This window comes from Aythya fuligula, chromosome 2 (assembly GCF_009819795.1).
Source record: "Aythya fuligula isolate bAytFul2 chromosome 2, bAytFul2.pri, whole genome shotgun sequence".
NCBI classification, from domain to species: domain Eukaryota; kingdom Metazoa; phylum Chordata; class Aves; order Anseriformes; family Anatidae; genus Aythya; species Aythya fuligula.
The window spans coordinates 10,664,643-10,692,212 of NC_045560.1; the positions used below are offsets into that span (position 1 = coordinate 10,664,643).

Sequence of the window (27,570 nt, forward strand, 5' to 3'; positions counted from 1 at the left end):
AATGGATGCTCAGGAGGAGTGAGTTAGAAGCCAAGGGCATTTCACTTAAGACACACTCCTGCTAAGATTTTTTTTTTTTGGTCAAAACCAGAACCTTGAACTACATCAGTAATGAAGCCAGGGCATTTTAGCAAGTACGAACAATGAAAGAATGAAGATGCAATAGGATGCTATTGCTAGTCACTGTGGTGTGTGATGTCAGTTTCCAAGCAGTCTTCAGGTTTTGATTTTTACAGAACACTGAATAATGCATTCTGAAGTAACTAAAGTAAGCACAGTTACAGTGAGCATTGGGAAATAAATAATAGATCCATCTTGCTAGCCTACGGTTTGGCAAAGGACATAATACCAGGCTAAATTTATATCAGTTGTTAAAAAATCAGTGATTTCTGTGGCTGTATGTATCCTTTGCTGAAAATGGTTCTGAGAAAAACTGAAATACCACTATTACTCTGGACTGTATCACATGTTCCTATAGGACTCAGAGATATGTGCAAGATGCGAGTGGGAGAAAGTACTTTTCATGAGTGACTAACTTAGATTATTAGTTCTTCATCCCTTTCAGTAGAGGAAATTATAAATGTTAGATCTATAAAAGGCTGTCAACATTTTGGAGGCGGTGGGCAAGAAAGTCTCTTTAATTAGGGTTAGGTGTTATGATTCAGAATAACAAAAAATGCTGTTTTTTTTTAGCAGTGAAACAAAAGGTGCTATCCTCTTTTCCTGTGATAAGGCTAAGTTATGATAGAAAAATGTCATGTGAGGAATGCTGACAGTTAATGCACGGGAGCACAGCTTATAAAAATGATTGAGATTGATATTTTTCTCCTTGCTAATAAACACATATTAGAAAAACTGACACGCTTTTGGTAAGGTTTTACTATACAGGAGTTACCCTGAAGAAAGTATATTAAGGTAACCAGAATTTCAGTGTTAGGCAGAAATATGCTATTCTACAACTTGTTTTCACTCTGAGTTGAAACAAACCAATGTTTTAAAATATCTGAAAAATACTTCTTTTCAAATCAATTGTTTTGTTTCCACTTTTCTAAAACTTTATGCCATGTTAAAATTCAGACATTCAAAATGAAGAAACATGCATTCTAAGAATGGTAAAGGCACTTCCCTTGACTAAATCAAAATTATTACTTTTGATGTTCATAAAATATTTATAGAAATGAGAGTGTGCCTGACAAATTGGCAACCTCCAAGAGAAAAGTATTGTGCCAGAAAATTTACACTTAGCTTTAATCATAGTAAGTACATAGAGGATTATGTGGGGAGTGACACTGTGGTAACTTGAAAAATGCTGCCAGTTTAGTCAAGCAAGGTATTCTGAGACATTCAGATTGTATGTCTTTGTTCTGAGATTAGAAAATCAGCCAGAGATAAGATCCTTTTCTTTTACAATGCTTCTAAACCTGTCCTTTATATTAATAATGGGAGCCTATATACCATTTCTATAAAAATTAAAATCTAGTAAAGTGGCAACCATCTTTCGAATAAATGTAAAACAGGATATTACAACCGCATGGAAACTTCCACCAAAAACAAAACAAAAGAAAACAAAACAAAACACAAACACTTTTCAATACCTAACAGTTCTGCCTTTCATGTGTTTAAAATAGCTGGTACTTTAAGCTGATGCTCTAAACTGCAAAGCCCTAAGGCTGAATCTGCTTTGCCAGACAACACATAACAATTTATAGTGGAGTGCAGAAGTAAAGCAGTAATACCTAAAAAAGAATTTCCACTTCTTTGTCATGAACACACAGCCTACAATTAAATTAAATTCCACAACACTCCATGTTCTTTCACAAAATAATACTGCACATATTTGGGATTACATGCAGTATAATTTGAAGCACACATATACAAATCCAGCAATGCACAATTTTAATTATCTCTGGGTTTGGTAATATCCAGAGTTCAAAACCTAATCCTGCTGCAAGAAGTCAGGATTTTTACAACTTTACTGCTTTAACAACTTTTTAACTCACTGCTTAACTACCAAATCTCCTTTAGATAGTTTCACTTAGAGAAGTTGTTCTTTGGTCTGCTTTTTAAACATAGCAAGGTGAAAGTTTGCAGGTTACATTCAGAGGTGAATATATCTCAGCAGTGAGTGAACAATCTTAACAAACTCAATATTGACGTTGTCTATAAAGAACCCTGGGAGCTGTCAGGGTAAAGTATGCTTTTTGGGTAGGAGGTGTAAATAGCTGAGTAATAAAAAGTTAAACCTTAGAGAAACATCCAAATTTTCCAGTCTTTGTCCCTAGAAAAAAAAAAAGAAAATGTATGGGATGTCCTAAAATGTGTCAGAGATGTGCACAGACATACATGCATAGCCCCTTGCATTCATTTCTCTCATTGTTACTTTACAATTGCTTTAGCTGCAGTCTTACACAAGAACTGTCCCTCTGCTACTTGCTTGGGAAACCAAAACAGGGGTATTTTTACAGTTTATTTGGGTTCCTAATTATCTAGGAGTCTAGATGGATTAGGAGTCTAATACCCCTAGATTCCATGTAGGTAATCAAAAGAAACAGACAGCTTCAGGGTGAGACTTAGAAGACCTTATGAAGCCCTGAAAAAACTCTGTCTTTCCACTGACCCAATAGAGAGATTGGGAGATCTCAGCTTGAATATTTAAATTGTGAAGTTGCAGACATGAGTGAACCTGTGAAATTCTTGATCTATTTGTTACAACTGACTTCTGGAGATGGACAACATTCATATGCCTATAATATAATGTCTTCAATGTGTTATTAGGTTTTAGCAGTTTTGAAAATGCATGATTTGCCTGTAGTGTTTGGTAGTAGAAACCAAAGATAACTATGAATGACTTTTTTTTTTTTAAGATATTCCAAAAGATAATCATAGGTCATGTATCCGCTCGTAATCATCTCTGAATATTTAAATATTGAGAAAATTTTATGTTAGTTTGAAAGATTTACAGAACATGGCATAGGAACAGTTTATTGGAGGACTGAGGCTCTGTCAAACAAACATGCAGCCATCTACAAATTACATTCACTTTTTTTTCCTGCTAATCTGAGAGATGTATTTGCTTGTTCTTAGTGCAGAATGGAACTGAAAAGTTGTATGAGGTTAATAATGGAGAATATAAAAGTTATTCTATTAGACAGAAGTGAAACATAGAGGCACGAAGGTAGAGAAAGTGAGAACAGCTATGATATCAGTAATAAGATTTTGCTCTTTATTTTGCCACCTGGGGATTCCTTTTCATCTCAGAAAACTCCCAGAAATAAGGCAAAAACAATACAAGCAACTGCCTTTCCCAACACTGTCTAAAGAAAACATTGTACACTCAACACTATCCTTCAGCACAATCACCCACACCCTTGCAACTTCTCTTGGACAAATTAATGATTACCTTCAGTTACAGTACCCCTGGAGACAACTCAGAAGCTTCTGAAAAGGATGGCTGCCCACTTGTCTGGTGTTAAGACTAGCATCCTCCTAATTTTCAAGACCAATTTGTGGTATAAATTTTTAAAATCAAAGAAAAAATACTTTATAAGTCCACTCCTAAATGACCATTCTTTTTTTACATAGGCTGTGATGTCTGTACATTTTTTAAGTGCTTTGACATTTTTAAAATGATTAATACGCTAGCAAAAATCACGTTAGCATCACATTACTGTCAGCTGTTTGAGAAAAAATGTAAAAATTATGCATTTTCTAAAAATCAGAGCAATCAGTTATCAAACAACAATTAAAACTGCCTTACCATTGTTCATATTTGCTCATGAAAAATACATACCTGAAAAGGCAAAGAATTATACTTCCTGTTGTAAGAGCAATCAGAGATACGCTGTGTCCAAGGGTATAAATTGCCTTCACCCTTACATAGAAGTTGACCTGCACAGAAATATATATATGCAGAAAGTACTTACTGACATGCAGAATTGACTGAAATTATATAATTTTCCATTAAATACACCTGGAGACTAAAAATATAGCATTGTTTTAATTCTTTGCTCTACAGAATGTGATGAGAATGTCTTACATTATTCCATCATATTTTTGCAATCCAGCACAACAAGCCGATTGACATCTGCAGAAAATTCAGCGCCAGGAACTCAGATGCACAAACTGGTGCAATTTCAGCTGATTATTCCATGTCAGTGAGGTCAAAGAAAGTATGAGATTTTAAAACTTCCATAAACAATTGAAATGAAGAATGAGCCACAGTTTGAAGGAATGTATCATCTCCAAAAAGACAATCTCTCTGTCCTTCTGCTCCAGTGTGCTTAGTAATGCATTTATACATGAGCTTAATTTTAAAGACATGTCTAAATCCCATTAATTTTGTAATCCATATGTTCAAATACCTGTCACCCAAACAACCCTTTCCTTATTTAGTTAAGTTCTTTGCTATAACTTGGAAAGGAATTTTTTCAACTGAGGAAAAGCAGACTGAAGCACACAGTCTGTTGATTAACTGAAGTTATGTGTAAATTTGCCAGCTACATACTATATTAAATCCCATTCTCAATGACAACATCAAATAATGCTAAATACCTCAGAATTAAGCAGCTTCTTCATTTGTGCCTACAATGAAGTCATTAGACTGAGATTGTTTTCAACTGAAGCTAAATAAAATATTAAAACTGTTGAGTTCTTTATTAGTCTGAAATTGTTTTTAATAGCAGTGTAGAATGTGCTGTGTAAAACAGACAGAATTTCAATATTTATTGCACACAGTTATAACATCCAGCTTCTAAAGCAATGCCTGTAAAAAGCAGCGAGAAAGAAATACCTTTAAATAAACTGAGTTAGCAAAAGTAAAAGTAAATCACTTAATATATTTATTTTTATAAAATTTAAAAGGCCGAGTGAAGAGGCAACTTCAGCAACTTCGACTCATGCTGAAATTAGCTGGACATTCATTTAACAAATATTATACAGATCGTGAACAAGACTAAATGAAATGTGTTAAATGAAATTAAGAAACTTGGAACTACAAGTTGTGGTTAAAGGGCAAAAACAAGGAAAACAGATTAACTGCTGTAGTTCTGAAGACTGTTCATTGCAACTGTCACGCTTGTTAGGAGCTAGAAGTGGTACGCAAGGTATCAGAGAAAACAAAAATCTCTTTTTTAAATTAGAGAAGGAAGATAATGACCTTTTTGACAGCAGTCCTGACATTATAATGCTTTGTATGCTTTACGTAATATTCATTTACTGCACAGTAAATACAAATACAAATACAAATAGAGACTTACTGAAGATTCCAGTGTAACTAGAATGACCATAATAAAGTTTTTCAGTTAAAATCCTGAACAATAAATATTGCTATAAAAAGGGGGGGGGGGGGGGGGGGGGGGGGGTGGAGGAGGAGAGGGGAACAGGGGGATAGGGTCCCTGACTGGTTAAAATAGTAAAAGATAAAGTATTATTTTATTGCTCTCTCTAGGACTTGACCCTATAACAAGTCTGCAGCATATTTGGAGAGCCCCACTGACTTCCTATGGACTCCGCAGGCATAAAATATAGGCTCAATTTCACCTAACATTAGGTGTCAATACTGCAAACATTAACATTTAAGATGGTGTAGTGTCTCTATAAAGCCTTCTATGAAGCTCTTACTTTAACTATATAAGCAGTCAATATGGACTTCACTGGATATATTTCTACTGAGAAGCCCCACAATGACTAATTCTAGTGTAGCTACTCACAGACTACCAGCTCGCACTTGGATGCCTGACAAAGTTCCTTTCTCTCGACATGAATCCCATGTTTGCTAAATAGGACTTCAGTGTTTCTTGAAGTTATTTCTAAGGTAGTTCGCTAGGATAATTGTAAAGTTGTGTGTGTGTCTGTTTGTTTTTTTTTTTGTTTGTTTGTTTGTTTCCAAAATCAACATGATTTCACACAAAATCAGTTCTGAACTGCCCTTCAATTCCCTGCTAAAATGGCAGTATTATATTCTCCACTTTGGCTCATTTTTGGACAGCTCTAAAAACTATGCCTAGAGACAACTACTCATGAGCACTGCTGTGCTTCTTTAATTTGACTTTTGTCATAGCAAAAGGAACAACAGACAATCTCCAGGCAATTTTATGGTAATAATGTAATAGTTTCTCAGCAGCAACTACTACAGATCATGGCAGCAGGAATGTTACAAATACATTGGGCACCCTATTTCACCTATTCAACCTGACCTGCTCTGCATAATCACAAAGAAAGGATGTTCCAATAAATTACTTATTTTGGCAGCCTTATATCCCCGTCATCAGTATTCTGGGAAAAAAATGAAAATGCTGATCTTGTGCAGATCAGGAGTTGCAAATGTAGTCTGTGAAGTTTGGAAACAATGCACAGCAGAACCACAATATGTTCTATTTGTTATCATCTTGTTGGCATTTGGAGGCCCCATTAAAACACATTTCTACAGAATGTACAAACAGAAATCAGTAGGGTCTCTAAATCAAAACTTAACGTCCACTATGTAAATATTGTAAACTTGAGGGAGATAAATGTCATTTGCAAAAGAAGTTGCAATGACAATAAATCTGTGTTGTTTAAATACTGACTGGAAATTTTTATTGTTCTCTTTCTCAGGGAAAAAAAAAAAAAAAAAAAAGCAGAGAGACCCTTTTACTAACAATGATGTTCAGCTAAAGAGGAGTGCTGTAATAGTAGAGTCAGGGTTTCTCCAGGTGTGCTAAAGGCATGCATGAAAAATCTGGTAAGAGTGGACACAGTGACAACTTTAAAATGCTCTCTTCTTGTACTGGGAACTACCAAGTAGCTTAACCAATGCTTAACCAAGTAGCTTTAAAACAAACAAGCATTGTCTTCCTGTAAATGGTACTTGCAGTCTTCAAAAAGTAATCAAATAATCCAGGACTTCTGATGTAAATTGTGTCCTGGCCCAGTGAAAATGTCTTCTTCCCTCTCATTCAGGTTTTTCACTGTGCTAGAAAATCTTAAAAAAGCTGTAAGGTCCCTTTCTGCTGCACAGTAGTGGAGTAGTTCTGTGAATTGGTTATAAGAACTGCTCCAAAGACAGTCTGAGGTCTGCCTGGCTAAGCAGTAGAAATAACTCCAAGATAAGTTTGTGAGTTTGACATGTGCCAGCTCATGCATTTGCTGTTAAACAGATGACTCAGGTGACTCAAATGTATACCTCTCTAAGTACCATGGTCTCTGTTGTCCAGACTTAAGATTAGTTCTCTCTGTCTAGAACCTTCCTTTACCTCCTTACTTGATTCAAAAACTCTTGTGTTGACTTTCTCATTGCTGACATTTATATTAGGCCTTGAACCCCTTTTCTGCAGATTCTGTGAACAACTCTGCAAATATATAGAATCCTAGAATAATTTAGGTTGGCAAAGACCTCTAACAGTCCAGCTGTTAACCTAGCACTGCCATGTCTACCACTGAACCATGTCCCTAAGCACCAGATATACACGTCTTTTGAATACCTCCAGGGATTGTGTCTCAACTGGGCAACCTGTCCCAGTGGCTCACAACTCTTTCAGTGCAGAATATTTTCTCATATCCAATCTAAACCTCCCTTGGCACAACTCAAGGCCATTTCTTCTTGTCCTATCACTTGTTCCCTGGGAGAAGAGTCCAACCCCACCCCACTACAACCTCCTCTGAGGTAGTTGTAGAGAACAATAAGGTCTCTCCTGAGCCTCCTTTTCTCTAGGCTAATGAATGACCCCAGTTCCCTCATCTGCCCCTTGTAAGACTTGCTCTCTAGACCCTTCATAAGCATCGTTGTCCTGCTTTAGACATGCTCCAGCACCTCGATGTCTTGTTGAACCTCATACAGTTGGCCTCGTCCCATCAATCCATCCTATCCAGATCCCTCTGGATAGGATGCCTTGGAGAGAACTGGGCCTAATACTGAGCCTTGGGGCACACCATTTGTGAAGGGTCTGCAACTAGATTTAACTCCATTCACTCTTTGAACCTGGCCAAAGTTCTTTACCCAGCAAAATATATGCCTGTCCAAGCCATGAGCAGCCAGTTACTCTGGGAGAATGATGTGAGGAACTGTCAAAAGCTTTACTAAAGCCTAGGTACACAGCATGCACTTTTCATTGCTATTTTGATGTAAGGAACCATAAGAATATTTAAATTAATTAAATACATGTACTTGCAATAAAGATACTAGCAATTTTGTTTATATAATTCTGTTGCTAATGACTACTTATCCAACGTTTACTTGAGTGATCAAATAGTCCAGCAACTCTAAGAAGTAATTTCAGCTTATGCATTTCCTTTCAATAGTAGGATGTAGCTATTCTTGAATGTTTCACTTTTTTTGAGAACCCATTACTCAAGTATTTGGCTTTTGCTTGACACTGAATATAACATTAATTTCTCAAAAATGAGTCATAACATCTTTTACTATTAATTGACACAAAGGATTATCACATCTACAGGGAGTGGATTTCAAAGACTGTTCTATGGGTACACATCTTTATTGTTCTGAGTGACTAATCCAGGCTGCATAACAGACACAGACACAAGCATACTACATGTCTTACTATCACACAGAATGATGTAAGAAAATTCTGGTAAGCTATATCAGCACCTTAATGTTTAATGTCTTAAATCATATTTAGTCAGAAGTATGCATTTTACTGACCAGTTCAGAATACCACAGTTCATTGATATTCAGTCTCCTTTCAAATTCATAAAGGAAAAACAAATAGAGAATAACAACCTTCTAGCTAAGAAATATCTAAGCAATAAGAAAACCATTATTAAATTACATTTTTGCTGGTCAGAATAAATAAAATGCCAAAATTATTTACTCTGAAACAAGCATGCCAGATCTAGCACTAGCTGATTTCAGATCAGTACATGAGATAAGAACAGCTTTGTCAGTAATCATGAATGATAATTTATTACCAAGTGAGACAGGATGGAGATCTAGTCTCATCTGCCACAGTCCCACTTGCAATATTTAATGTTGTCATCATGTTTACCCAGCTTTTCTGACTTTCATAGCAACACACATACTAGCTCTCCTTCTGCAGCCAGAGATACTGATTACAGAAACAAGACCTGAAAAAAAAATGCAGTCAAGAGAGACATTCAGTTCATTCTTAAGTAGACATTACCTTTTGCTCAGCACAATCCCACTAATGTAATTAAGTACGTACTTGCCTAAATGTAGTCAACTAGTACCGCTTGAAATGCCCCATGGCATCTAAGACATCTGCATGGTAGATATGACAAAGGGCCTCTTTGCTGGAATGTAAGTGGTGCATAAAATGATGCCAGATGTTTAGGCAAACACATTAAGCCCTGTTTCCACACACTAGTGATTAGTCAGCTACATCTCAAATAAATATCGAACTTTAGGAATTCTGATTTGCAAGTTGGATTTCAGCCTTCCAGTTTTTAAAATACATGGTAAGTAAGCTTATGTAAATGACTGGAAAGAATTCAATGTGGTTGACTGTGCAGATATGGACAAGACTGAAAGACACAAGAAACTTGTTCCAGCACAAGACCTGATATTTGCTATTCAACAAGCCCATTGCTTGCAAAACAGACACCACTTGTGTTATCATCTAATTCTCATCTGTGTATTGCATTTTTATGATGTTAATAATATTTTAAAAGGCCTAAGCATACCAGATCTAGAGAGAGATAGTATATTCTCCTTAATTTTTGTCTTGGCTTGGAAGTATTTGCTTGGGAAATATGTAAATTGTTTGGTGCCAAGTATATCACATTTATATCTATGTTTAGTCTGCAGTGCCTTTGCTCACTTTTTCCATATCTTTGCCCATCTTCACTTCAGAATGACTTGCACTGCTCCTACATTCATTTCTTCTCTTCATTGCCACCCTAGACACAGAACCTTGTATACTTACATAAATAAAGAACACAGAATCAACTGATTTACAGACAGGAATGACACAAGGTCACTCCATTCCTTAGATGGCATGCACCAAGAAGTTTATAGGAATGATTCTGGACCAGAACTCATTATTGGGAAATTGTAGGCAGACCACTGTTCCCATGGGAAACCCTCAATTCTGCTTATATGTTCTGAATTACTCCATGTCAAGAACAACTTGAACTCAATATATCTTTTCCTTTCCCTGTTCTTGGAATCACAAGGGATTCCATTACACTGAGTAAAAGCACTGACATTTATCTGCTTTATGCAATTCATATAAGATTTTTTTTTTATGGCATAATTTTTTGGAGATCCCTATAAAATCGATCTTAGGAAAAGCAATTTCACTTCCCTGTAAATATTTTCCATGCCCAGGAATGTACAGTTTCTGTTTACTTCCTCAAAATAAGTTAGAATAAAGTGCTGGATAGTACAGTGAAATAACAGATGCACTAATGCATCTGTTACTGTTACATCTGTTGAATGCAACAGATGCACTTAAGCTGCTGAATTTTGCAAAGGTTAGTTCATCTGAACTAGGTACCAATTTTCTCATTATAACCTAGGAATAGAAGCAGCAGTGTTATTCATCTTGTCCTACAAGAGACATCTAAAATAATTTAGAGGGATAGTGAAGTAAAAACACCTACTTCTTCATTAAGTACAAAGGGAACCTAGAAAGACTAGAGCAGATGCAGATGATAGATGTCTACATTTAGTCAATATGACTATCTCAGGAGTTTCTCCACTGACTTTGTTGGCCTTCCGTCAGGCAGTAAAAGTATTACACAACTTTGGCTCTTTATTTAAGATTTTTTTTCCTTTATATACATATAGATATATTTTTTATTTTTTTCCCTATCTTGTTTTAAAGGCAAACATTTGAAGTTTAGCATTTGTTTTTCTTCTGTTTGGAAGTTTTTGCAACTGAGGTTCAACTCCCACAGAATTTCAGATACGTTTTCTCAGTAATAATATCATGAAAGCAACAACCCTAATATATTCTTTAAAAAAATTTCAAGTAACTACCAGTGGCTAGGTGAAATGAATAATGTAGGTCTCCTTTAGCTTAATCCATATAATGATGATATCTAATCCTTCTAAAGGGTAGGCAGCTCAACAGAACTAGTCATTCTCTCTCCTGAGAGACAGGGAGTCAGTGGAGGAGAACAAACTCTTCTATGCTATGATTCATGTTCTTCACTGTGCTCATGATGATTCAAAGCAATTAGGAGGAGAAGATTTGCATCCAGGCTCCAAAGACTTGGTCTATTTTGACAGGCACGGGCTGTCTGGAATAAATGCAGGTGTGTACATTGTACGATGTAGTCAGACAAAGTTTGTCAGTTTTAAATCTTAGTCACATAAAAGTGTGTATTTTTTTTTGTTTACTATTCAGAAATATCAGTTTTGTGATGTGTCCTTATGTTACCAATATTATTATTGTTGGTAACTACACACAATCCTATAGCAATACCAGCATGTAACACAAGAGCATGTGTCTCAAAGTTACTGAAAAATAATGAAAGAGAAAACAGTAGTGTTTGGTACAGAGATAGTACAGAGAAGTAAGAGAGGAGACATTTTTTAAAATGAAATTTACCTACAGATCAGGTGTTAGTAGCTACTGATTAAGGTGTGCTTTAAATAAACAATCTTTTGAAATAGAAATATATAAAAATTATGGGTTTTTATATTCTGTTGCACCATTCTTACAATATATAAGACCTTTAATATGTATATAAAGCTGTATATGCACATATGTTATGTATATTTTATAAATCAGTTAGATGCTAAGGTAGTTCAAGTAAACCTGATTTAATCAGACAATGTTCTTCAATTCAACTTAGTTCAAAACCAAAGTTTAACTGATGAAAGCATAGCCAGAGTTTGAGACTCCATCTTTTTAATTCCTTTCTTCTGTTACTATTTACATTTATTCAGAGTAAGACATCGGTGAAAGGACTTGTCATTAGCAACAGATCTACAATGAGCAAAGTTCTTCACACAGAGGACATGAACACATCCCAATTCTAGATATTATAATCTTCAGATGTTATTTTTGTTCAACATATCCTGTCCTTTTCTCTTAAAATGCATCTTGCAGAAGACAATACTGCAGAATGATTTTAGAGCATGTCAAAAAAAAACCAAACAAACAGGATGTCCATTTCAAATTGGTTCCTTCTTAATAGCATCCCTATGTTACATTTGTGCAAATAAAAGTTTTGATAAAAACTTAAACAAAAGTTAAAATCCCTTCTCTAACACATTTTTTATCTTACAATCAATGTCTTAGAGCTATGTTGCCTCTTATTAACTCACCATATAACTTGCCTTTCTGACTTGTGCCCTCTATTTCCTGAGCTGTGAATCTAAACTTAAATAGGTAGATAGTGAGAGAATAATGTCATTGAAAGGTATTTTTTGCCTCATGGCCTCCATACCTTAGGAATAAAATACTATCTGCTGTTTTTACCAATGAAGTAAACTCCACTGTATGGAGTTCTTGACTGAGCTGTCCATAGTAATATTTCCATAATTTCCTGGAGAGTTGATATCTAATTCATAACCCCTGGGTGCTCTTGGTTAAATGGACAAATTGTTCCTTTCAGGTCTGCTTTCAGCTGGCTGGTCCAGACTATGATCTATCATGTTGCCACGTTACCCAACTTTGGCTGCTGCAATTTTGCAAAGGCATTAAATGAATGGGCAATAGCAATAATATAGTAAGAAAAAAATGAAGGATATTCCTATCAAGATTGTTCACGAACACTGAAAGAGAATGAGAGCAGTTTAAACGGATTTACAGGCTGTCTCAGAATTCAACACAAATTTGTCTAACAGCATTTCTGACATTACTGTTGTTTATATAGTGAATTTCCAAAATCAGTAGTAAATAATCTGCTAAAGAAAATGGTGAATGGTCAAGAAAACCCCTGAAGGAAAAACGGGATTCCCATGTCCTTTACTCCAGTTCTCTCCTGGCTCAGCTATTATCAACTTGTTACCGAGGTGATCTCAGTCCTTAGAAATTTCTTGGAAAATTGGGAGGGGGGAAGGAGAATACCTTGGGAGGCACTCCTGAAGGGCAGAGGAGTCCAGGAAAGCTGGACACTCTTAAAGGATGAACTCCTAACAGCACAGGAGCACGCTGTCCCCATGTGCTGAAAGATGAGCCAGAAGGGAAGAACAGCCTGGCTGAACAGAGATCTTTGGCTAGAGCTTGGGAAGAAAAAAAAAATATTTATGAAATGTGGAAGAAGGAGAGGACTACTCAGGAGGACTACAAAGAGGTCATCAGGCTGTGCAGGGAGAAAATTAGAAGCACCAAAGCCCAAGCTTAAACTCAATCTGACTTCTGCTGCTAAGGACAATAAAAAAACACATTTTTATAAATACATAAATGAGAAAAGGAGGACTAAGGAGAATCTCAATCAATTACTGGATGTGGGGGGAAACACAGTGATGAGAGATGGGGAAAAGGCTGAGCTACTTAATGCCTTCTTTGCCTCAGACTTTAGTAGTAAGACCAGTTGTTCTCTGAACAATTCAGCCCTCTGAACTGGAAGATAGGGATAGGTTTGCAGATGAAACCAAGTTACGTGGGAGTGCTGATCTACTTGAGGGCAAGAAGCCTCTACAAAAGGATCAATGGGCCAAGGCCAACTGTATGAGGTTCAACAAGGCTAAGTGCTGGATCCTGTACTTGGGGCACAACAACCCCATGCAACGCTGCAGACTGGGACAGAGTGTCTGGAAAGCTGCATCGAAGAACCTGGGGGTATTGGTCAATAGCCAGCAGTGTGCTCAGGTGGCCAAGAAGGCCCACAGCATACTAGTTTGTATCAGAAATGGTGTGGCCAGCAGCATCACTCAGGAAGAGTTTGTCCCCCTGTACTCAGCTCTGGTGAGGCCACACCGTGAATACTCTGCTCAGTTTTGCACCCCTCATTACACAAAGGACATCGAGGTGCTGGAGCGTGTCCAAAGAAAGGCAAGGAAGCTAACGAAGGGTCTAGAGAATAAGTCTTACAAGGGGCAGATGAGGGAACTGGAGTTGTTTAGCCTAGAGAAAGGAGGCTCAGAGGAGACCTTATTGCCCTCTATAGCTACCTCAAAGGAGGTTGTAGTGGGGTGGGATTGGACTCTTCTCCCAGGGAACAAGTGATAGGACTAGAAGAAATGGCCTTGAGTTGTGCCAAGGGAGGTTTAGATTGGATACGAGGAAATATTCTGCACTGAAAGAGTTGTGAGCCACTGGGACAGGTTGCCCAGTTGAGACACAATCCCTGGAGGTATTCAAAAGACATGTATATCTGGTGCTTAGGGACATGGTTCAGTGGTAGACTTGGCAGTGCTAGGTTAACAGCTGGACTGGATGATCTTAGAGGTCTTTTCCAAAGTAAATGATTCTATGAAATTTGGTGGGTGATTCTATAGTAAGAAACATCTGAGCCATTACATTAACATTCTCCTCACACCCTCCATTTATACACTACAAGTCACCTATTGAAGCAGATGGAACTATATCAGTTATATTCACTGTATTCATAGGATTTGAAAATTGAAAGGTCCTTCATCTTGTCAGATTTTGAAGACATTGTAAAACCACATAATTCAAGCTGGGAGCTGGATTATTGTATAATAACACTAACTGTGGATGTACATGTATGTATATAAATTGCATTCAGCTGCATAAACTTACAAAAGTCTTTGCAGTCTATGAACAAACTTACATGACAGGTTTTGAGAATACAGAACTGAAAATGTTACTTTAAATATTTTTCAGCCATTAGACTATAATAAGAGAGGGTTTTTAATTTGGTGTAAAGAAAGTAGTTCTGGTTTGAATCGCAGAATCAAAGAGTCTTAGAATGGTTGGAGGGGACCTTAAAAATCACCAAGTCCAACTCCCCTTCCATGGGCACAGATAGCTTTCACTAGAACAGGTTTCTCAACACCCAGTCCAACCTGACTTTGAACACTTCCCACGATGGTTCATCCACAACTTCTCTGGGCAGCCTGTTCCTGTGTTTCACCACTCTCGTGGTAAAGGATTTTTTCCTTCTATCCCATCTAAATAGTGTTTGGTTGATTGAAACATGCCCAAAGACAAAGCTGGACTTGTTTAATTCTTCTATCAGAATTTCTCTGATAGAAGTTACTTTTGTACTGTCTTGAAAAATCTGAATATATTTCAGAGAAAATCCTTTGACCAAATCTTTTGAAATTGAACTTATCTTACTTGTATCTGAGTTCAGAATTATTAAATGAAGAAAGGATGAAACCCCACATGAACTTTCTAACAAAACATCAGATATCCAGCCACACTAATGTAATAGTGCCTCTAATTTAACCTCTAGCTACATACTCAGCTTGACAGTAACTGTCAGGCAGCTTGGATGTAAAATGACTCCTGTCACTTCTACCCAGTAGGAAGAGGATGTCTTCCTGCAGAAGAAAAAAACATACATTATTTAAAATAACGTTTCTGGCTTTCTGTACACACACATGACCCCTACAACAAAAAGTCTGACTAAAACTAAAACAAGAATCCTGTGTACTTTTAGTTTAGCTTTCAGTGCCAGTAGGACTGAATCTATCTGCTGGCCATCCACCTGCCAAATGAACAAATACGAAATAGCTACATGGAGGTATAAGTCAACATTGAAGGAGCAGACAGCTAATCAGCCAAGAGTACTTTCACATTACCATAACACTGACCATGGCCATTTTGTTCAAACTAAGTACAAGCAAATAAAGAACAATTACACAATAGAAATGATTTTATCATACACATTGTGCACACAATGCACAGATTTTTAGGTAAATCTATTCTACACTTGAAAATGTGGTGAATGAGCACATTCCTTCTTTCAGGTCATTTTACTGGTCAAGTATTATATGATTTTCTACTGATCAAAAGATAGCCTTGCTTCTCAAACTATTACAAAGCTAAGTTAATGCAAATAGATCTTGAATCTGTTATTTCAAAATTTATAATTATTTGAATTTGTGTGTTAAGATTTGCAGAAACAAGTAAAATATTTAGCTGATTAGCATTACTTTACCAGGTTCAATATGAGAATGGATGTAATCCTACTCCTTAAATTTTCTGTATGAGAGTAAACAAAATATCTTACTATGCCTGTAAGACCTATGTAACTCTTACAGACTCAGAAAAAAAGGAAAAAAGGAAATGATGTTCTGAAATTATGTATTTAATAAATATTAAAAAAAAAAAAAAAGATGAAAACCCACATTGTGTCATGGCAGTCAAAATACAGAAAAATAAATTACTTTAGAAAAATCCTGACCTAGATATAACTATCAAATATTTGTCACTACTCTATATTTTACATTGTACAATTTAGAAACAGACTCTTCATATTGTATTACTCCAAAACAAATAGACAAAATAATACAAAATCTGATAACAAGGGAAAATTAATCTCTTTCATGTAATCTGGGCATATTTTATTCCTTATTCACTATTTTGTGTCAAACATAGTCTGCCATAGTTAAACTTCAGCTTAACCTCTAGGCTTAATTAAAAAAATTAGACTGACAGAAGTAAAATGAGTAAAATGAGTATAGACTGACCAAACCAGAATTTAAAACTAAATTATATATATATTTTTGAAAGATATTAACAAAGAGAAAATATCAACCCCCCTTCAGAATTTGTAACTCCATTCAAATCATAAACTGATTTAAAGCACGCATTGAAATGACAATTAAAAATTAAAGCACGGAATTGAAATGACAATTATGAAATTGAAATGACATGAAAATTTCTGCATGTGTAACAAAAATGGCATTTTTGTAATGTGATTAAGAATAGGTGGCCTTGCAAAATATTCACATGGTTATTTGAGCAATACTGATTCCAAAACTGAAATTCAACAATTTACTTTTTGTGTTTTGAGGAAAATACTCAAATTACAACCAGTAAACCAACTCAGTTGGTGGTTAGGCACTACAAAAAACAGTAGCTTATGATTTTCACAATTGTATGGAAACATTTACATTATGTCTAACTATTTTCTAGACAATAAAGACCTAATACTAAGAAGTTTAGACTTTTTTTTTTTTTTGTGGCTAACTAATTTTAATAGATTTTACAAGTATATGAAAACACTACACACAAAAATAACTTGTTTTATTATAAATTTGTGTAATTTGTGTAACTTGCCATACATTTTTGGTAAGATTTGTTCTTACGCACTCTTGTTTTGTTTACTTTTGGACAAAAAATGGACAACTTTTTCTGCTAATGCATCCTTCAAAGTTAGTTTCATGTTATTTTTATTAAGTTTAGGAGACAGAAATACTCTTTGCTTATAGAACAGACAGTGCAGAAAGTTCCTAGTAAAGGTTACAGTTACCCAGGGGATCTTTCCACGTCAGCCTTGGTTTGGAAGGACCTCTAGGGGTGAGAGGGTAATTCTGTGCTAAAAACGTGTCGAAAGAAGTGAGGTATAGGAGTGGATTCTTTGTCCAAAGGAGTTTCACTATTGACCAGATATTACCATTGACATAAAAGATGAACACAAACCTCCCTATTTATTTCATCAAAAAATATAACTACTAATATATATAACTACTAAAATATCACTACTGAAGTATGATCATTATAATCACAGATGATGCTATTTTATTTATTCTGGGGTCCAGTGTATTCCTGTAATACTGTACGTAACAGTCTAGTATTCACAAATGTGATTTTTGCAATTATATTAAAATATGAGCTCTCACGTTTTTATAATATAGGTGTCAGAGTACATTCCACAATATTCAAATGTTGATATTGGAAGAATGTATCAGAAAACCTTAAACTGCACAATCAATATAAAATTATTTGGGCCTCATAAATTAGTTCAGTGCATTAGAAATACTGAAACCAGCAAATGTAAATATGAATATTACAAAAAAGAAAAAAAAGTTCCTTCCTTTTGTAAAATTAACTTCAACAACACAGTAGCCATTTCTAAACACTTGTAGCACTTAATATGAGAGTAAAAATATATACTGAAATAAAGAAATGGATGATATGTTATGTACAATTTGCTTATTTATTATTAGGCACACATTTTTAGTTGACATGGCATGGAACAGAATTTACTAAAAATATATCTAATAAAATTTGTATTCCTCAGTATTTAACCATCTTTATATAACAAATTAATGATATCCCTTTTTCAACATGGTTCTCCTTCAGTTCACTTTAAGCCTAAATATCATCCAAGAAAAGAAGAGACCAGCAATGCTTAAAGTACCTATTAAAAATAGAGATTAATTTTAGCTGTTTAATAAGAATATCATCTTATTCAAAGTTCAAATAATAAAGGAGAGATGACAATTTTAACAACATAAAAACCTCATTACTTTCCTGTGTAAATATATACCAGTATATGTGTACCGGTGAATGTGAACATTCTCAGTATGTACAGACATTTCGCAGAGTCTGTGGGCAATCTGCAATTAATAAATTAAATTTCCACTGCACTCCCACAGAAGAGAATATCAGATTATATTCAAGCCCGGTCCTTCTCACTTGAAGCCAGTGGAAGAAGATTTTGTATTTATTTTAAGGTATACTGATCTCTTAATTGCATCTTATGAAAAAGTAATGAAAACTGCTGAATGTAATGTAAATAACAATAGCATGACTCACAAGCACACAAAACAGCATTGGTAGACAGCAACCTGCATTACATTTTCTTGAAAGGGAAGCATTCAATTTAGATTTGGGACAAATGATCTAGGGCAATGATGCACTTCATGGATAGTAGTAATTGATCTGTTTTCTAAAGGTAGCTACAGAAATTCAAGACAGAGTTTGTCCAAGTCAGACAAACCTGACCTCACTGCCATGACTCCAACTGTCTTAGGTTGTGTACCTCGAGGAACACACCTAGGATATTATGACAGCAGCCTAAGAGCGGTTGCTTCAGGCAACTTGCCAAACAGGAGGACATTTCTTTCAGCAACAATGCTTCCACTTATACACAAGCAGCAACAGTATCCTCATGTGTAATAGCACTGAGGATCTTTCTCTTCATATGACCCAAGTATTCAAATCACATAGCCTGTGACTTATATTTATTGTATGGTGTGTGATTTAATAAACCTTGGGCCAATTTAGACTAAAATTAGATAAACTGTATTGACTGACCCACTCAGTACTTTAAATAAAGTGTACATATTTCAGTCCTTTACATTCACCATGCATCTTGCCTTGTGTTAGTAATGCAGAGAGTCTAATACCCTATGAGGACAGCTAATACTCATGAGTCTAGATAAAAGATGTCAAAATATGTTCACATGAAAAAAAAAGGTTGCAACAAGACTTAGGTTGGGTTAACACACCTTGACATATTTTTCTAGCATGGTCAAATCAATTCACTCATTTTGCCATTGTGGTGCCACGAGCTCAACAGAAATACACAAGGAAAAAAAGAAGATACTTATTTGAACGACTGGGATGAAGCTAAAACATGATCTTGAAGGTTAGCAGCATTTAATTTTCTTATAGGAACGAGATTGGAAGTATATAATAAAGGTTTAAATACACAGTCTTATGTGATGACAACAATTGTTCAGTCACACTTGCCAAAGTAGTCTATAAATACAGACAAGCACTGAAGACTACTAAACTAAGATCTAATATCAAATAAAACATTCTATTTAAGGATTCTGCATCAGCAACTTATTGTTAATTTCAAAATGTTATGCAAATATTTTCTTTTTATAGAATCTGCTAAAATACCATTTGACATAGAATAAAAATTGAATGCTTTAACTCTGAGTAAAATCAATGAAAACTGTGGAAACAGTGATATTTTTCATATCCTGAACAGTATCGGTGACCTTGGCAGAGAAATAATGGGTGACCTGCTTTCAGTATCTTATTTAAACTTTCTCATTTCAGTGCACTTTCAGTCTAAAAATTTGGTACCTATGAATTAATCACCTCTTCAATATTTGTTCGCCAATGTCTTTCTCTCAACCTCTTCCATAATATTCAAAATTGCTTGAAACAGGTGCATATCTGGAGATACATATACATGTGTGTGTGCATACATGCACATATATTTAAATAAATATAAAATATGTATGGAAATATACATACTTATATTTACACATATTTATACACATAATACACATATTTATAGAAATATACATATATATTTTGAAGTTAGAGATATAAGTCCGTATCCTAAAAGACCATAAAAATAGAGAATAAGTAGTTAAAATATGTAAAAGACCAGAATAAATACTTAATTGGATATCTAATGGAAATTCATTCAGCAGTGAAGTTACAGGCAGCAACCTGCAAAGAGAGTTTCTATCTCCTCTCCAAACATTTTCTTCAGAGAAAGCATACAAAAGAAAATTTAAGACAATTAAATACAATAATTAAATAAAACAATAAGAAAAGTATTTTGTCACCTTTCCTAAAATATTATGGCCTTAGTTACTGTAACTCTGAGAGTAACCTCATACATTGCCTGCAAAGCATATTGTCACATGAAATTTTTGTGTCCAAAGTATTTTGTACCTGAAGACTTAGGATTTAATTTTTAACTCTTTTTGTTGAAATTCTAGGTCAAATGCAAATGAAATATGATGACTAATGTTGAGGAAAAACATTTTGTTTTGAGGTGCTACCACTGAGCTCTAAGATTCAAATAGAAGAAAATATCTCCTTTCTGTGTTAACAGTTGGCATTTGAATGCCTCCTGAAATCTCTGAAATCTACTGAAAGATACTATCATTATTTATATTTCCTCCCACAAAGAGATGGATTTAAACATATGCTTTCCTATTTCCCTTTTCAGATTATATTCTGATAATTTCATCCTTTCTTTAGCTACCAAAGCCAACCAAACAGCCCTATGACAGTTGCATATTTGCATTAAAATATAGTATTTGCACAGGAACAACCTGCCCTGTGGCAAGCCAGCACCATTGTATAAATATTTATTTTTGACTTGTCAAATTGAGGTTGAAAAAGAGTTATTGCCATGTCTCACCAAAATAACCAGCTTATGATAGTCAGGCAAAGAATATTCTCAGAGCAATGACACTGGTAGGTGAAAAAAGAGGACAAAGACCCTCAGGCCATGTTGCTTGAAATGCATTTTCCACTTTCCATCCCTGCAACATGCTATGCGCTCGTGTCATATAGTATCTATGGTAGATGTCTAGGATATTCTGTCCATTGTGCTGTTGCTAATGTTTTTTTTTCTGTACCTGCTTTCCATATTTCTTCTTTTTTTCTTCCTTGTTGGTTTATTATTTGCTCTTTATCAGGCTTATTCAAATGTCACTACTACTTCCTATTTCCAGTTTCTCTAGGTTAATTCCTGCAAGTACAGTCATTTCAAATTACCTGCATTTCAATTTTCATTCAAATTTTCAGTACTTGCATTTCAAATTACTACTTCAAATTACCAACAAATACGTAAAACAAAAACTGTTTTTCAATTCATACTACTTCCTTCTTCTGCTAATTAAGTAAATCTTACTACTTGAAATAATATCATTTGTTAATTTAATTTTTTTATGTCTTGACCAATTTTGCCACCATATGACAATGTTTCAGATGATTATAGTGTTTTAAAACAGCAGTTTTAGCAGTTACGTGTGTGTTATGAGCAATCAGATGACACTGATGTTTTGGAATGTGTCTACAGAAAGGACAGTAAAGCAACATATTCTATTTTCTTTATTACCTGTTTTCAACTATAGTGCTGGAAGGGCTTTTAAATACAGAAAGAGATGACAAAAACTGCATATCTTAGCTAGAAACCAGCACACCTCTGTAAAACAGCTGGAAGAGGTCTGCTAGAGTTGTTCCACACATACTACAATTCAGGAAAAAACAACCAGCAAAGTATTCATGAGATGACTTCATCTGTTCATGATAACAAAAGTTCTACTGACTCTGTGAGCTCATGCCTGTAAACAAAATCTTGCACTGCTAGTCTCAGCAGACAAACTGATAGAAAGTAGGTAAGATGTCATGGAAAAAGCACTACCCTCAACAACAGAAAACAAGGAATAGTTTTACAAATTGAACAAATTAAGGTTTCCATTTTTGCTATATTTAAGATATCTCAATAGCTTTTTGAACCATTTCTATTCAGTAATGCAATTTGAAGTCCAATGTAAATCTGATAACTTAAACACACACAAGTGATCAAGTGGTACATATATTATCAACAGATTATTACTTTATATACACTGTTCACAAGCCCAGTAACACTGCAGTATCAGAAATACAGACCCATGGTGTTACAGACAAAGGTGTTACTGAAATTAATACCTGTTTATAGTCTTGAGTTTCAAGAGGTCAATGAGTTCCACATTTCTGTTTTTGTCTTTGTCTTTGAAATCCAAGCATATGGCAATTGATGTTACCAAAAACATCTACAGAATTCCATTAATTCTGATAGAACAAAATGTGAGTTATTTGGAAGCAGACCATGTTTCTTTTGAACACCAGCATCTAAATGAATGGAAAGAATGTTTTTCCTACCTTATACTCATCCTCATAGTCATTATATCCACAAGTACTGAAGATGTCAGGAAAAATATCTGACCATCCATTACTCGTACAATTTTTGCTAATATTTCCTGTAAAGCAAAATTTGAGAGTTTAAATCAGGAGGACTCAAAAGTCTGCTCATTGATGAACTGTTAATCAATCTAACATTGCCATCTTCTGTAAATAACAGAATAGAGCTAACATGCTCTATTTCCTAGCTCCCCTGCATACTCAGCCATTTCCTCTCATGTACTCTTCATTAATTTTACTTTGGCTTTTAATGTTGTTCTGAGTTGCCTTTGCACTGAAGAAAAACAAAAGCAATTCCAAGCTGTGATTGCAGGCTTCTGCTCTGGTATAATAGCTATTTCTATGACATCTGCAAAACTCTGAAATTTATTTTGTCTAAAGTATACTGAATGAAGGCTTTCAGCTCACTCTATAGAAGGGCTAATTTGTAGATAAGGTAATCTGATAGAAAAGAAATTTAAGTGATAATTGTTCTGAACTCCTATTTAAGCTTTCTTGAGAAGGCAGTAACAAATGAACTTATGAGTTATTAAAGCTCTTAAATATTAAGGTGAAAAATTACTGCTACAGCAAATTTTGGTAGGGTTGGTAATGCATTCTAAATGCCAAATTTGGTGATATGTTGAAGAACAATGAAATAAATACATATCTTGAATCTCATCCTTTGAACCAAACATTGAAACAATGTAGTTATGGAAGGTACAGGAAATGTGTAAGTATAGTTAGAAAGTAATTTTGAACAGTTTATTTCAAACTAAGCTTTTGATTGGAACTGAGAAGTTGACTTTTTTCCCCTGTAAAGTCACTCAAATGAAATTGGGACAACCCATGATACTACTCCTTACTCTAACAAATATGTACTAATGTGTATATAGTATGGAACAGCTTAAATAGAAAACTGAAGGGTCTGATGTCAAAGTAAAGGACAGTCATTAAAATTATTATAACATCCTTACAATGTTAAATCTTGAGCTACTTCCCTTCACCTTTCCTAGAGAAATTTTTATATCTATGATGCTTGAATTTATAACAACATATTGCTATGGTTTGGAGGTTACTACTGGTCTTTAACTGATATGGAGAAGTCTGTTTTCCATCACCCAGAAACAATTTTACGTGTCACAGATCAGCTTTGTCCAAAAATAACTAAATGTGTTTATATACACTCCAAACTAAAACCTTTGTGATTTTTATCTTGCTCATTGGTTACTGGAATTTCTTCTTTGTATAAAGTCTTCAGCTGAAAGTTGTAAATATCCTACCAAAGGGTTGACCAACAAACTACAAAATCTCTCTAGCTTGTAACTAGACCTTGACCTCAACCCACAGTATCTTCTCAAACTACAGAACCACTTCTGCAGTTTGGCATAGACATTACATTTTTTAAAGAAAATGTAACCTATTTATACATTCTGAAGAGTTTTCATTTTAAAAGTACATGAAGATTCTCTGATCAGGCAGAGGAACATGTTAACAGAACTACAAACTATGTCAAAGCTATTTTTGCAAGAAAAAGACTATGTATGCAATATGCTATAGTATTTTCTTCTGTAAGTATTTTAAGGCCATCTAACTTAAACAGTTAGGCCAAGTTCTATGGAAGGCATTGGGTATTTCTGTACCATCTTTCTATGCAATTAATATTTCAGATAACAACCAAACTTAAAACCTATGATGTTACTTGACACATACATTTTAATATGAAACTTCACTGAATAACTACCTGATATTCATATATGTACATTGGTATGTAATACAGAAGCACTATAGAATAATATGACTGCTTTTATAGCAAACAGTCATTTAAGGTGAAGTCATTAAATGTTCAGTAGAGAATTGCGTGGTATGCTTAAACTATAATTCTGATCATCACAGAAGAAATTAAGAGCCAGTTCTCCAAGAGCTGTGAAGATGAGATGACAACTATTTTTTTAAAATTCCCAGTTTAAAATAAGAAATCATTTAAAGAAATGATGGTATTAAAAAAGTCTACACGTAACTTGGAAGAATTCTGTGAATAATAAAGTACTCCAGATATTTTTTGTAGAAGAATTTAAATTTCCTCCCAGGAAAAAAAAATACATCTCAGTAGTCTAGATAAATAAAAAGATTTAGATTTCTCATTTATAGATATTTTGATAATTTCCTGTCATAAGATTCAAGTTAAGTTGCAATGTTCTGTATACAAATTAAATAAACAATATATTGTGGAACATAAACAAATTATAAAGGTGCTGAGATACTTAATTAGGCCATAATTGAATCACCCATGCAAGATGTTTGCTGTCTTCCTTCTCTGAAATTACAGAATTACAAGATTTTAAAAGACCTCTTAATTGAACAGGCACCTCTAAAAAAATCACCCTATTAGTTCCACAAGCGAGCAGTAAACAGGTGGCTATGAAAAAAAAGCTGTGTATAAGAAAAATTATGGCAAATGATAAAAAGGAAATGACCTTTTTGTCCTGATGCCCAAGTGAGATAGAGTTTAAAACATTGTGAAGAGTTTAGATAAGAAAAAGAAAATGTTATTGTAATACAAGATACTAAGAGTTGTTAAATATCAAAAGTCTAAACTTTACATAGAGAGTAAGCATGTTCTAGCTTTTGGCAAAGAGAAGTAGTGTGATTTAATTCACATTAAGAATGTTTGATATTTATTAGTTTGCCTTGTCTTATGCCAACACAGTATTTTCTACTGAGTAATTTGAATGCTTTTATAGATTTCACAAGATTTTGTCAAGATTACACATACTCGCTCCTTTATAAACTGTTTAGACTATCCGTGATAAACTAATCAAGATTCACCAGCTCCAGGAATGAAAACCTTTGCTCATCTGTAAATTGCTTTATTTGTCTGCTTTTTACTGGAAAAAGACTTAATCAGCAGTTTTCAGAATAAAGGTATTTTACTCATATCCCAAGATAGTATTTCTGCACAAAGTTTTATTTTTAGAAAAGGTCTCCACAGACAGATTTAGAAGATTAATCATAATTAAATCACTGTGGTAAGTTTTGCGTAGTTCCTCATGACAAAGATTTCTCACCTGGGCAACAAGGATAAGAATTTTACTGCTGCATTTTGAGATACATATGTGAAAAGCTAAGATTCCATGATCTATTTTTAAAACCCCACTGACAAGGCAAAGTGCAAAATTAAACTGTAATATCACATGATATATCAACAAGATTGTGCAGAAGACAGTGGACTTAAAACAGGTCTCAGCAATCTGATGAGACAATTGGGAAGCTCCTTTCAAGTTTCACTAAAAAGCAGTATAAAAGGAATATAAAAAGCACAAAAGGAACAACCTATATGTGACCCATTGGCAACTGTTAAAGAGGTCTGCCAGGCTTGGCTGCATTAACAATTAACATAAACAGGTCAGAAAAAGCAAACGATGTCTTCAGCCTGGATGAGCAGTATCAGAAAGTATGTTTAGCACCTCAGAGAATACCATATGGACCACAAAGACAAATTGGTCTTTTCACAATGTATCATGAACAGCTCTTTACAAAAATAAAACCGATTGCAAGTAAACATTTAAAACATATTATTTTATCAAATACTAAAGAGCACAGCAAAAATAAACCTTAAAATGAAATACCTGGTTTTCCAGAAAAAAAACTAAATACTTTTGGGCAAGGGACAGTGACAGTCTCTCCAATCTTTGCAGGACGCCAACAAGTGATGTTATCCCAAACTCCAACACATCCTGTAACAAAAACATTGATAACAGACATGAAAGCTCAGTTTGGTTCTAACCACCCTACTGTATATATCCTGTAAAAAGGTAAGACTTGGTAGAAGCTTTGGATAAGTAGTTCAAGAAAGTTTAGACTATTTAAAGAAATAGGCAAAGATAATATTTTCTATGAAATTTTTAAGGGAATCATAAGTCTGTTGATTAACCAGCTTCTTTTAAGTCAGTTAATATACTTGTTTGCAAAATGTCTCATCAAAACTATGTCATTTTGATGGCATAATGCTAAGATACAATAAAAAAATGTAACAAGCAACTTCTGAGTATTAATAGTTTACAGGCAATCCAAAGTTTTGAGACTCTCTTAATCACTGTTTAATGAACTTTTTAATTTGCATTAACACACAAACTGATAATCACAAAGAAATATTTAAGTAATTTGTTGAACTCAGCAACACAGACATCATGACTACATCATTACTGGAGAATTCTTGGAACAATGTGTATGGACTCACAAAATCATCTCTCCAAAACTAAGTAACAGAGAATCAAAGAATGCTTTTGTATATTTATTTCAGCTGAGGGTCCAGAAACACAGGTAAGTTTCCTTTCTAAGTTAGGTCCTCCCCTACATCCTGCCACTGTCACCTTTTATGCAATTTGTAATAAAGAAGATGCTATTTCTCTCTTTTATAATGCATAAATACTTGTCATAGTCTAATAGCATTATTGACTAAGTGTTGTTAGTGGCAGCTGATGGGCAGGTAAGAGGAGGGGGAAGAAGTGTTTCTCAGTTATGCCACCTGCCATCTTCTGTATTGCCTCACTGCTACAGACTACTTGTAGGCAGCTTTACTACGTGTTTTTGCTTATGCAGTAGGCTGCAGGATGGCACTGAGCAGCCAGGATGCCCTCCAGTAGTATATGGAGCTGAGCATACAGATTCATCTACTGTCCTTAGAGTAGGTCTGGTCCTGAAGTATATTCAACTGGCCAGACATGCCCACTGTTTTCTTCATGGAAGTACACGCTCTTTCACTCTCTCCACCTCTTCCTCTCCATGACTTTATTTTATGTTTTATTAGATTGGGAAAACTGTCCTGATAGGAGGCTTCTGTTAATTATAGGAGGTGGAAAGAGGTCAAGAAACAATCCTCATCCTTGTTAGACAACAGGAGGAATACTTGTTCTGATGCAACCTCAGAAATAGCAAAACTTTTCTCAACATCCCATATACCCATGTTAGTAAGACCAGAAGATCCAAGCAATGACAATTGCTTAGGCCAGGTCCTTCTGTGTCTCTGCGTATTATGCATGAATATTTATGAAGTGAGCTCCAGGAGATGGGGTTATTTTCTAAGTCAATCTGT

General features: G+C 34.9%; 1 protein-coding gene across 1 annotated transcript in view; it reads right to left on the reverse strand.

Moving 5' to 3' along the window:
* The window catches only part of VIPR2 (vasoactive intestinal peptide receptor 2), a 60,797-nt gene that overhangs the window by 18,495 nt on the left and 14,732 nt on the right, over window positions 1–27,570 (reverse strand). The window contains exons 3-5 of the mRNA XM_032182276.1: window positions 26,105–26,212; window positions 22,458–22,555; window positions 3,791–3,888 (exon numbers count right to left, since the gene is read on the reverse strand). Of these exons, the coding sequence (XP_032038167.1) occupies window positions 3,791–3,888; window positions 22,458–22,555; window positions 26,105–26,212 (304 nt within the window). The remainder of the gene's footprint in view (window positions 1–3,790; window positions 3,889–22,457; window positions 22,556–26,104; window positions 26,213–27,570) is intronic.